This window comes from Magnolia sinica, chromosome 13 (genome assembly GCF_029962835.1).
Source record: "Magnolia sinica isolate HGM2019 chromosome 13, MsV1, whole genome shotgun sequence".
Taxonomy (NCBI): domain Eukaryota; kingdom Viridiplantae; phylum Streptophyta; class Magnoliopsida; order Magnoliales; family Magnoliaceae; genus Magnolia; species Magnolia sinica.
This window is the reverse complement of record NC_080585.1, coordinates 16,075,184-16,087,798: the sequence shown is the minus strand read 5'-3', so window position 1 is coordinate 16,087,798 and position 12,615 is coordinate 16,075,184. Positions and strand designations below refer to the sequence as shown.

Here is a 12,615-nt window from a genome sequence, read left to right as displayed (position 1 = left end):
GAGAGAGAGCTTGGGGGGGTGGGGCGATTGTATGTTCGTTCTTGTTTGTAGTTTTGCTGTGAGGAATTCTCATCCTCTTTTAGTAAACTTGGTGTTAATTCACAGAAAAAAAAAGATCAGTGGCTCTCCTAAAGCCTTCTTTCGAGGATCTAGAGCATTTGGCAGGGGGACTCCTCCCATTTCTCTTCATGGTTATAGCTGAAGCCTTGAGTAGAATGAGAAATAAAGTCACAAATAGAGGTCTCAATAGTGGCTTTTATGTTAGTGTGAACAATCTTCTGGTGGCCCATCTTCAATATTTCATGAAGCAAGATCAGGTGGCAAACATAATTGGGTTTTGGTGTGCTTTGAACCTCTTTTTTGTCAAAATTAATTTGTTGATCAGTGATCATATTGGGGAGGTTTTGAGGTCTCTGGAGAGATCAGATGTAAGGTCAGTAAATTGATGTGTTTCGCTTTTCCTTTGTGTGGGAAACTGCCTAAATGCCTGTGGGATGTGGTTGTTGACAGAATGGAGCACAAACTTTGCACTCGGAAACATATGTACTTACCCTTGGGTGTCCTTATAACTCTATCAAGGCTACTCGGCTACTCTTTCTAATATGCCTATGTTTCATATGTCTATCTTTAAATTCCAGTGAGTGTCATCAACAAAATTGAAAAGCTTCATAGAGATTTTTGAAGAAGATCCATCGTAAGGTGGACTGAACTTTGGGGTCCTCAATCCTTAGGGGGAGTGGGTCTGAAAGATCTTAAAGCCATGAACCAAGCCTTTCTCATGGAGTGGTTATGGAGCTTTGGAACTGAAGGAAACTCTTTTGAAGCAAGTACTTGCGTCTAAATTTGGGGGTTCAGAATGGTCGTTGGATCGCTTGTCCCTCATCTCCCTTTTTAGGGCATCTGGTGAATGGTGGGGTAAGGGAATTTTTGGATGGGATCTCTTTCATGGTAGGTGATGGGGTGGAGTGTGATTCTGGGAAGATATCTGGGTTGGAGATTCTCCCTTTTGCCTAGATTTCCCAAGACTTTATAGGTCTCTGCTGACCAGCAGGTGATGATTGCTTAGTGCTTCTATGCAGAGATAGGCAATATGATTTGGTTGCCCCACTTCCATAGGAATCTCATGTAGGATGAGATCGCAGATTTTGTTACCACAACAAACTGCATTGTCGCTTTTTAGCCTTCAACTACTGTTGATAGTTGGCGTCGTTTTGGAGAAATCCTATTACGACCACCTTTGCTCCAATTCCTTGGCAAGCTCTCACAGTTCGTTGACGCAGGACAGCCCTAATTATGATGCATGCTCATGGAGATAATTAAACAGCGGAAATAAAAGGAATAAATGATTTACAATTCTAACAATAATCATCATAACTGAGAAAATCATAAAGGAAACATGCAATGGAGCGGGCCATCACTACAACCATGGAGTATGAAATTCAATTACTACTTAGGTTGGATCCGGCGAGGGATGAGACCTCCCGATCTTGCATGGTCACACCCAATCGATCAATGAAGATCACTAGTCCGAAGAACCAAGAAGTTTCTCGGATTAGGGATTTGAGAATTTGAGGATTTAGGGTTTAGATCGGTTCTCAAGATTTTGATCGAAGAGGAATTAGCCAAAACAAAAAAATAGAAGAAATAAAGTTATTACCTTGAGGAAGTTGGAGGGGCACAATAAGAAATTAGAAGAAGAAGATCAAGGGGAGAGAAGAAGCACCATTAGAGAGAAGAGAGGAAGGAGGCAACCAAAGGGTTTGCTTTTCATTAATCAATAGTTGAAATTCGTGTTTAGGGCTTTACCCCACTTAAATAAGCAAATAAAGACATAAAATTACTAAAATACCCCTAGAATAAGCAAATAAAGATATAAGATTACTAAAAGACCCCTAATTAAGTCAAAAAACGCACAAATAACATAAGTATGGGAAAATTTGGGCGCTCAGTCTTCTTTCTCCAATCTTCCTTCACATGTGTCTTCCCTAAGTGGGGTCTTCTATATGTCCAATCACATGTGAAAGGTCTTCAGCTTCTCAATATTCGCCTATCCACAAGGACGGCACTTGTGGTTGGCGCTTTCTTCGTTGGTACACCTTGAATGCACCTGTGTCCGCATCAGCAATAGTATAGATTTATCACTTTTTGGCCCCTCTAGTGTTGTTGCTTCCAGGTGGTTTGTAGTGGAAAGAAGATTGTTGGAATAGACAATTCAAGGAAAAGGAATAGGGTGATCAGTAATGGGTGTATCATGCGCCTTGAGGTCACAAAACCATTCATTTCTTTATCATTGTGACTTTGCTACTGTGATCTTGAGAGATCTTTTAGGGATGGTTGTATCTCCCTGTTGATGATCTGATTGCTGCTTGGGAGAATTTTTTTTTTGGCTGTGTTGTGGTCTTTGTGGAAAGAGCGTAATATTTGCATCTTCAACGGCAAAGCTGAAGCAACAGAGTCAGTGTTCAATAAAGTTAAAAGTAGATTTGTTTCTTGGGCAATCGGGATGTTTCTGTGTAGAAGGGATGATATCTCGGGTGTTGGCATAATGCTTTGTAATTTTCGATGAAGTGGGTGTGTGGAGCTGGCTTCTTGCCTCCTTAAAGCCTTTGTTTTCTCTCTTTTACCTGGTTTAATGAAAAAATACATTGCCGTTTTAAAAAAAAGAAGGAAAATCATTTGAGCTTGAGATTACCATTTTCACCTTATCTTTCTTGTTCTTTCTTTCCATTCCATGCAAGTTTAGATTATGCAGCATTTAACTCGGGTAAAAAATTATATAGGATGATCATGTTGCTTGTGGTCTACTTCTCTCTCTTTGGTTATGAAATTTTTTCTAGTTGCCTGCTCTCTCATTTGATCAAGTTGTCTTTTCTTTTTATGATATTCTATTGAAGTTTTAATCTGTGGCATCTCTGACATTGTTATCACCCATACAGGAATACCTGACCCTTCTTGAGGAAGCCAAGAAAAATGATCACAGAATTTTGGGTCAAAATCAAGAACTTTTCTTTTTTCATCATCTTAGGTAATGAGAATCAGAGCTTAAGTTCCTTGTGATGCCAAATCTGGATTCTTGTGCATGATCTGTTGATTTGCATTTTCTGTGATGTTTTAGCCCGGGAAGTTGTTTCTTCCTGCCACATGGGACAAGAATTTACAACAAGTTAATGGAGTTCATACGAGCTCAATATAGGGAGAGAGGTTACCAAGAGGTTATTTTCTCCACCAGTTATCGGTTTGCAAAATAAATGTTGTTGAGAGACTGCAACTTCACTTTTTTTTTTTTGACTCACATTGGGTGCCATTGGCAGGTTTTGACACCAAACATGTACAATATGCAACTTTGGGAAAAATCAGGTCATGCTGCAAATTACAAGGATAACATGTTTGTATTTGAGGTGGGATTTTTCTTAGTTATGTAGGACGTTATTCCTTAAAGAGTGAATAAAACATATTAGTGATTTATCACCTTAAAAAAAACATATTAATGATTTTTCAGTTCTCATCATATCTTGTATAGTTAAACCGAATCAGTTCTCATTGAATTAAATTTCTTCCTCTTTTTTTCCCGTTCTTTTTTCTATTCTTTTTCATTTTCCTTGAATGTAAACCATTTTACCTATATCAGAAAGATACTTACTCCCATTGTTGTCTAATGAGAAGTTTCTATTTTTGTCATTTTATTTGCCACCTGGTCATTTTCCTTTAACTTTGCTATCATAACCTATTATGTTCTATGCAGATTGAGAAACAGGAATTTGGACTAAAGCCAATGAATTGCCCTGGGCACTGCTTGATGTTTGACAATAGAGTTCGATCATATAGAGGTGTGATATTCTGTTTGCTTTGGTTAACTTCATCAATTATTTATTTTTCGAATTAGCGTTTACACAAATTAAATTTGATCTGATTGAACATGTCTGCTCACAATTGCAAAAAAGCAAATTTTATTTTGTCCATTTGGTTAATTTCTTTATCTCCAGTTTGATTCCTTTTTGTCTGTTCCCATAAAATTATTTGTCTACCTCTTATGGCCCGCCACCCCCTTATTTGCATTGGTTCTATGGTGTCCCCCATGTGCGGCTGCCTTTGTTTGGCTTCTGGGTCGGAAAAAAGTCCTTACGATTGATAACCTTCAGAGGAGATCACTAGTCCTTACCAACACAAAGTCCTTACCAACATTTGTGTTATGTGCATGGCCGATGCAGAATCTATTGATCAACTCTTCATTCATTGTTCGTTCAGTATGAAAGTGTGGTACCATTTTTTGAACGAGCTTCACATTGATTGGGTTATGCGTGCTTGGAGGATGTGTTGTGGGCATGACATGGGGGTGGAGTGGGTAAAGCCGCTAAATCTAAATGGAGGCTGACCTTAATGGCAGTGCTTTGGACTATTCGAGGAGTCAGGAATGGGTGTTGTTTTCAGAATGAAAGGGTTTCTGTTGAGGCCTCTCATAGGAAAATTAAATGGTTTATCTCCAGCTGGGATGTTTGTGTCATAGACTAGGCAGTTTTTGTTTGTGCTTTCATGTCTGGGCGTTTTGTATTCTTTTCTCACTTTCTGTGAGTTTTTCAATAAAATTTTTGATTCTCTCTCAAAAACAAAATAAAATTAGTTGTCCCCTCCCGGATTTCGTTGTGGGTATGAATTTGAGAGATATTATCGTTAACTTACAGGGATTTAGATTTGATAGGAGGCAGCTCACTTTGTCCTATTATGTACCTTGATATCTTTTATGGGTTTGTTTGAAACGGTCAGGGTAAGTTTGAAATTGCAAAATAGCCTTTTGGATTGTTATTTTCATAAATAAGCCATTTTTGAAAGTTCAGATGCTTCTATAGTTAATGTTTGTAAGCTAGTCAACGTGAATCAGCCCATGGACTTTGTTCGCCTCCTGGGTTGTCTTAACGGAATCAGCCCAAGGAAAGGGGAAAGAGATTCATGGAAATGGTCCTAGGAAAGGAAACTGACTTTTTCCGTCAAGTCTTTTTACTCTATCCAAAATAGCCTTTTGGATTGTTATTTTCATAGATAAGCCATTTTGAAAGTTCAAATGCTTCTATAGTTAATGTTTGTAAGCTAGTCAACGTGAATCAACCCATGGACTTTGTTCGCCTCCTGGTTTGTCTTAGCGGAATCAGCCCAAGGGAAGGGGAAAGAGATTCATGGAAATGGTCCTAGGAAAGGAAACTGACTTTTTGCGTCAAGTCCTTTTACTCTATCCAAAATAGCCTTTTGGATTGTTATTTTCATAAATAAGCCATTTTGGAAGTTCAAATGCTTCTATAGTTAATGTTTGTAAGCTAGTCAACGTGAATCAGCCCATGGACTTTGTTTGCCTCCTGGTTTGTCTTAACGGAATCAGCCCAAGGGAAGGGGAAAGAGATTCATGGAAATGGTCCTAGGAAAGGAAACTGACTTTTTGCGTCAAGTCCTTTTACTCTATCCCTGTGGGAGAAGTGAAGCGGCATCTCAAGGCCTTCACTGTGTTCATCTGGAGGATCCCTGATCCACCAAGGGTTTCAGTTGGGTTGGTAGAGTCGTTACTATAACCACTTCTGGAGCAGAAACTGGATTATTCCCAATGCTTCCATTCTTTGCATTTGGGGTGATGAGACCGTGGAACACCTCTTTATGCATTGCGGCTACTCATATGAGGTTTGGTGCTGCTTATTCAGTCTCTTTGAGATTGAATGGGTGATGCGAGGTGGTAGTGGTTCTTTCTTCCAAGCATGGCAAGGAGGATGTGGAGGGAAAAAAGAAAGCTATCTGTAGTTTTGTCTATTAGCAGGTTTTTGGTCTATATGGAAAGATAGAAATAGCCTTTTTTGACAAAATCAAACTGTCCTGATCTTATTTGTAAGAGCTTGGAATAGAGTATGTTTTGGACTTTCCATCTCAAGTTCTTTTGGGGTTCTAGTAGGGAGGCTCTTGAGGTTTCTTCGGGGCCATTCTCCTCCCATTTCCAGCTGGATGGTCTTGCATATCTGAGCCTTTTTGTTTGGCTTTGAGGTCCTTTTGTTTCCTCTTTTTAATAAATTTTACTGTTTCCATTTAAAAAAAAAGGAAAAAAAAGAAAAACAAAAAAGAAAGAAAGTCAATGTGAATTTGTTTGGTCATTGCTTATGAGGTGATTTGTTTTACCGAATTTCTTTTTATCTTCATGGCGTCTCGATACAAAATAGGTACCTGGCTCAAATTTTTTTTTTTAAAAATAAATTATATTTGGTAGTTTTTTCTTCCTTGATAGTTGGCAAATTCAGTTTATTAGGGCCTTGAAGGCATACACTCCTTCGACAATGGTAATTGTGTGTCAGCCACATTCACTAACTTGCTTATTGGCTTGTTTGTCTTGACTTTCACTTGGTTCATTCTGTTTAGTTCATTCTCTTTCCTTTTTTTTTTTGGAGATGCTATTTTTGTTTTGTTTTTCATTTTTTCTGAACTATCTGTTTTGCTACATTCATTTGATTGTTGTGGGATGGTATTATAGAGTTGCCGCTTCGTTTGGCCGATTTTGGAGTTCTGCACAGGAATGAGCTCAGTGGTGCACTTACTGGGTTAACACGTGTGAGGAGGTTTCAGCAGGTATTTCCTTTAGTTGTGATGGTGCATTCTTGTTTAAATTATTTTTTAATTTTCCAGTTTCCACACCAATGAACTCATTGCAACTATTTTTTGCTTTAGCTAACTTTCCTTTTTGGTTAGCTGGCACTTTTCATTTTTACATCTAATGCTTCTGAGCAAGAATATTCTGTCCATTTTCTTGTAGGATGATGCTCATATCTTTTGTAGGGAGAACCAGGTGAGTTCAAGATTATCAATATGCAAATTTTTTTTATTTTTTTATTTTTATTTTTTTGAGATATAGATCTAATGTGAGTTACTAGTTTTGTTTATGCCATGAAAGACAAATCCGTTTATTCATGCTTCTTTGAAAACAGAATTGTGGTTTTTTTCAAAGTTTGAATCCTCAATCCGGAGCAATTCTAGTTTTAATGGTGCAAAACACTCAATAATGGAATTAAACCTCTGGGGGAAGAAGAGAATAGTGTGGTAATATGGATGGTCTTTGTGAGTTTGTCATCATAACCTTATACCAACTATGTTGATGTTATGGATCTTGTTTCACCAATCATTTTATCGAGGGATCTAACCTCAGTGAAGGAACCTTCATCTCCATTCTCACCCCCTTGATCGTTTTAAAAAAAAAAACTTCATTTGGATTTAGTTTTACATGCGGCCCACTAAATGGTACGACTGAACAGCATTGAGCTATGTTTATGTGTGAGATGCATGTCCCTCATTGGGGGGAAAAGCTTGGGAATTTTATTCCCAAACATGGTGCTACTTGTGATGCCATTTAGTGGCTTAGACACAGTGCTGAATATCTGGCCATTCCATGTTATATCTAAACTGGGCCCTAGTTCTTCCTTTTGTTTTCTTTTTAGGACCTTCAACCTTTATCAGTTCCCTCTTTACCGGGCATCTCATCGTTTTTTTATTTTTATTTTTTATTTTTAAACTTCATCAAGCCATCTTAATATGCTCTTGATAATTTTATCCCCAATTTGGACTACTTCTAGGGTATGTTAGGTGACCTCCTTATTTTTTCTATGTTCATAGTTTTCCCAATTACCCATCTCTCCCATTGTTCATGTTGCTTTCTAATTGATACAAGCCCGAGGCCCAATATCTGTTGAGCTTTGGACTATTTTGTGCCAGTTGTGATGATTATGATTGTTGACTTTGAAGATCCTCTAAAGATTTTGGGATGATTTGTTAGATTTTGAGCTAAGGCATGCACGGGAGAGGTATGAGAGGTGACCAATACGACCAAGGGCATCCGGGTGATCGAGAATGTATGGGAGAGATAACCGAGGGTTTCAAGGCAACAATGACGACCGACGGCAAGAGGATGGTGACAACCGAGGGCACAAAAGATATGCTCGAGGTCGACTTTCGAAAGAGGAAGATCGGAGAAGAGTATTGGACCATGGTAATCAGCAAGGAAGCCGAATGGAATCAAGGACTTTGGGTCAAAGCTCGAGGGGTAGGGCTAAATCAGGTGATAGGAATAAAGCAAATCTTTTCATTTTTTTTTTTTTAAAATTTTAATTTTAATTTTTTTTTTTTTGGGGGGGGGGGGGGACTTCTTGAGGGTTTTCGAGCGAGCGAGTGATGTAATGGAGGTGGCGATCCCGCATAACCGTGGCTCGGCGTCTCCTCGTCAGTTTACATTTGTTTGGATGAGAACGGAGGAGCTGCAGTTGATGGTGGAGTTACTGGATGGAGAGTGATTCGCAGGGAAGGAACTGTTGGTCTAGAAGGCTAGACTGGCCTGGACGTGGTCAACAAGGAGGAGATCTTTCAAGGAAGCTATAATAGGGGGCAGTCCGGAGCAAAAGAGGGTGGTGTGGTGAAGCGTAGAAGGGGAAGGGACTCCCCAAGCAAGGGAAGTGGGGTATTTCATGAGGTTAGTGGAAGAATGGTGGTAATCTTTTCGGATCGACGGTTCTGTCAGGTTCAAGCTTCATAAAAAAAAAAAAAACTGAAACTTCAGAAAGAAAATTTTAAAGTTGGAAAAATGAGGTTTATGGGGCTAAGAGAGTCTGAGGTGTCTGCTATTCGTAACATGATCCACAATCTTGATGTAAAGGAGGGGGCGGGCTTGTCTGAAGAAGAAAATGGTTGTCACTTAAAGCTGTCATTAGACTATTCGTAGCGATTGAAGGAGGAAATTAAATGGAGGCAATGGTCGAGAGCTGTTTCGTTAAAAGAAAGGGACAAGATTGAGAGCGTTTTGGTTAAAAGAAAGGGACAAGAATATGCATTTCTTCCACAATATAGCTTCGGCCAAGAATTAGCTCCCTTTCAGTGGACCTCTTAAGGTTAGAGGGTAAGCCGTAGGTGTGTGAGGTGATTGTGAACTTCTATAAGCAGTTACTTTCCAAGGATCATTGGAACTGGCCGAAAGTAGATAACCTTCCTTTTAATTCCCTATCGAATGAAGATGCAAGTCTCTTAGAAAAGCCGATCAATGAAGCTGAAATCAAAGAAGTCGTCTTCAGTTTGGGGAGAGAAAAAGCGTCAGGGCAGGATGGTTATCCCCTGTCGTTCTTCCAAGTGTTCTGGACAATGTTTTAAATAGCGGTAGCGTGTTGTGTAACATTTAGCCTTCTATAGCGTATAGTGTAAATAGCGTACCATGTACCATAAGCTACACAATACTTTTAGTTTTTAATTTTAAAATAGGATAAATATGACAAATAGTAAGAAAAAAGCAAAAAATTATAAAAATGGCTAAAAGATTATTCATTTTTTTCAAGTATAAGCATTAATTATCATTTATCAAAAGGCAATCCACATTAAAGTCATAAACTAAATCAAATACTTATCACATCAACAACTTTCTAAGCAAACCACTTTAATTAATAATGTCTAATTGAAATCGCCAGTCACAACTCAACAAGTATGAAAATAAATAAAAATCTGACAGGTTAAAAGAGCATTAAGTATGATGTAGATGCCATCATCTATACAAAGAGAGGTTTTCAAAAACCCTCTTATGAAACCCTTTTTCTTTTAAGTTCAGTTTTAAAAGGTTTTTTAGCATGTGAATTTCACACCAACTTTAACAAAAGATCACCACAATTTTAATTGAAAGTAAAAGGTAAAGGTTTGGTTTTAACTTTTAACTTTACATTTTAATTTTAATTTTTTATTATTATTATTTTAATAATGTGAGTTTCACACCATTTTTAACAAACAAAACTAAAAAATAAAAAAAAATACATTGTAGCGTATGCTACAAACGCTACACGCCACGTAGTGTATCAAACAATGTCAGAATCGCATGAAATTGGAACTGTTTGATAGCATATTGAGTTAACTTTAAAATGAGCCCAATGTCATGGAATTTAGTGCATTTTGTATTAGTCATGGCCAAGATTCAATGGCATTTTGATCATTTCTCATTATATTTGGGTTTTCTTTAGTTATTAAAGTCTATATAAAGGACCTCCTTGTAAGAACTGATTATGATGTTTGGAATTAAAAAAAGAAAAGAAAAGAAACCTGAATTCTTCTTGTGGTTCCTTTTAGTAGAAGAGGGGGTTGTGTTCAGTAGCTCTTGGCTAGTGGATTGTTGTGGTTTTCCCATGATATTTATTTCTTCTGAAATTCCTTGATCCATTTTCATCCTTCGTGTTGCATAACTATCTAATAGTTGCTGAATAATAATTTTTCCCAAGTTTCTTTCGCATGCGATGATCAAACGACTGTTAAGAGGCAAATCTTCACTTCATGCTCCCAATTCTAGTTCTATTGTAAACATTCCATCCATCTCTCATAATATAGCTAAGATAGTTTGTGAGTTTGTATGGTGCACAAATGGCCAAACTGCCCTCAAATGGCTTATTTAACACAATAACATCTCCTTCCTGAAATGCTAAAACTCTAAATATGTGATCTTACTTTGATCTGTTTAGAGCTTTCCATAAAGAGAAATTTTAGTCAACTGTGATTGCTTCGGTCATGGATGTATTTGTTTTTTGGATGGCTTTTTGTATGAATTATCTATTCACATACCTCTTATAGTTTGGTGATTTTTTTTCAACATGTTTAGTTCTTGCATGATGGATCGGATACAAGGAATTCTGTATCGGTAACGGTGGCCGTAACGGTCACCACCGTTACTGATACAGGTACCGACCGATACAAGGGCGTAATGACTGTTACGACTCTCGTAACGGTTGATTTTTTTTCCCCGAAAAATTCTGGAAAAATATTTAGAAAATGCATAATAGTGTAAATATTCCAAATATGTATTCATTTTTATTTTTTATTTTTTGTTTTGAGCATGTTTATGCTAGTGTAACAATACACTCTTTGGTGAGTGTTGTATCTGGTTGTGTAGTGAATTTTTGAAGATGGTTATGTTTCTTTAATATTTACACATCACAATCAAGCATTGGAACTAGAAATCGGGAAAAATGCATAGATACCACCTTTTAAAAAAAAATGTTTTTTGAAGAAATGGCCCTCAAGGCTTCTATTTGCCCAAATCGCTTCAATCTATGGCTTTAATCCTAAAAACTATAGTAAGAGTGGTCACAATCTGCTATAAAATAATATAAGAAAGTTTTTGGAATAAGAAAAGTGGAAAAAAATAAGAGAAAAGTGTTTTAAATAGAAAAAAAGTGATCGTTTTTCGTCCATTATAGGGGTAATAGCCGTTATGCCCTGTAACGGCCAATACGTTCCCAAAAAACCAACTGCCCCATTTCACCCTTGTATCGCGTAACGGTCAGCCTTCACAGCTGTATCATAGTGGATACAAAACATCTTGATTGGATATCTCAACATATGTATATCACTTTGATTATCTAAGTTGATAGTGTTCCTTCATGTATTTCAATTTATATATTTCAACCTTTCAACACCAATACCTTCCATAGGTGCAAGCTTTCTTCTGAGCTAGGTGTTTGTTACAATAATTTTCTACTTCCTATTAATGAAACAAATCGAACTTTATCCCGAGAAGATACATAACTTTGATGTGGAACATGTGCCATGAGGATTACTGGTCCGTTTTGCATCTAAATGGGAGAATGTTTCGTACCTGATTGCCTTATGCAGAAACATCGCATCAACTTTTGTTATGTAACTTGGAAACAACTTATTTTCATTTGATTGAACCAGTGGTTAGGGCATTCTTCTACCTTATGTCCATCTCTTCTAGTATTCTTATTTGTTCATGTTAATACTCATCTTTGTGTATTCTCTAGATAGACTAGAATGACTTCTTTTGCTAATATCCCTTGCATTGTATAATTGATTTCTTCTTTTGTGTCCTATTCCTTGATTTGCATGGTTGCTTTATATTGGTTAATGATGTTTAATGTTTTCTATCCTTTTAATTATTCTAAGGGGCCATTTGTTTCTTCTATATTTTCAGATAAAAGATGAGGTTAGGAGCGTCTTAGAATTTATAGATTATGCATATAAAATATTTGGGTTCACATACGAGCTGGAGCTATCAACGGTACGTTATTTTATCTGGTTTTTAGGTATCTTTCATTTTCATGTGAAAAAAGTTGAGCTGTTTAGTTTGATTATAAAGATATGAGATGCTTATTGCAACTTCTGACTTGACCACTTAGAGCACTCAGAATCATGACCTCTCTCTCTCACACACACCATTGTGTTAGTTTGGTGTAGGAGAGATTTCTTGTGTGTCAGGGTTAGAGAAATACCAAAAATTAAACCAACAAATGCTCTGATTTTGTACTCCATGCATTTAGTTTTAAGAAAATCAACATCCAAGTCCTAAACAAGTCAAGAAATTGACTTAAGAGACTTTTAAGGCATATATATCCACAGCCTATCCCTGCAAAAACCATAACAAAGTGGCAACCATGCCTAATATTGCCACTAAAATTTTATAGAAAAAATTATGTAGAAACAAAGTGATTTTGTTCAGTTTACTTCACCAAAACATAATCATCGCCATCATAATCATTATTATCATTATCAACATCTTAGCCTTTCCTTCAACAATTTGGGGTAGGCTTTTAAATGTTAGATTGGTAAAAAGGTTTGCATGATCGA

At 37.2% G+C, this 12,615-nt stretch overlaps 1 protein-coding gene across 2 annotated transcripts in view; it reads left to right on the top strand.

The window, feature by feature from the left end:
* Nucleotides 1-12,615, top strand: part of LOC131222966 (threonine--tRNA ligase, mitochondrial 1) — a 62,048-nt gene that overhangs the window by 27,512 nt on the left and 21,921 nt on the right. For both annotated transcript variants that reach the window (XM_058218229.1, XM_058218230.1), the window contains 7 exons: nt 2,937-3,025; nt 3,116-3,212; nt 3,312-3,398; nt 3,743-3,827; nt 6,497-6,591; nt 6,776-6,808; nt 11,963-12,049. In XM_058218229.1, the coding sequence (XP_058074212.1) occupies nt 2,937-3,025; nt 3,116-3,212; nt 3,312-3,398; nt 3,743-3,827; nt 6,497-6,591; nt 6,776-6,808; nt 11,963-12,049 (573 nt within the window). The remainder of the gene's footprint in view (nt 1-2,936; nt 3,026-3,115; nt 3,213-3,311; nt 3,399-3,742; nt 3,828-6,496; nt 6,592-6,775; nt 6,809-11,962; nt 12,050-12,615) is intronic.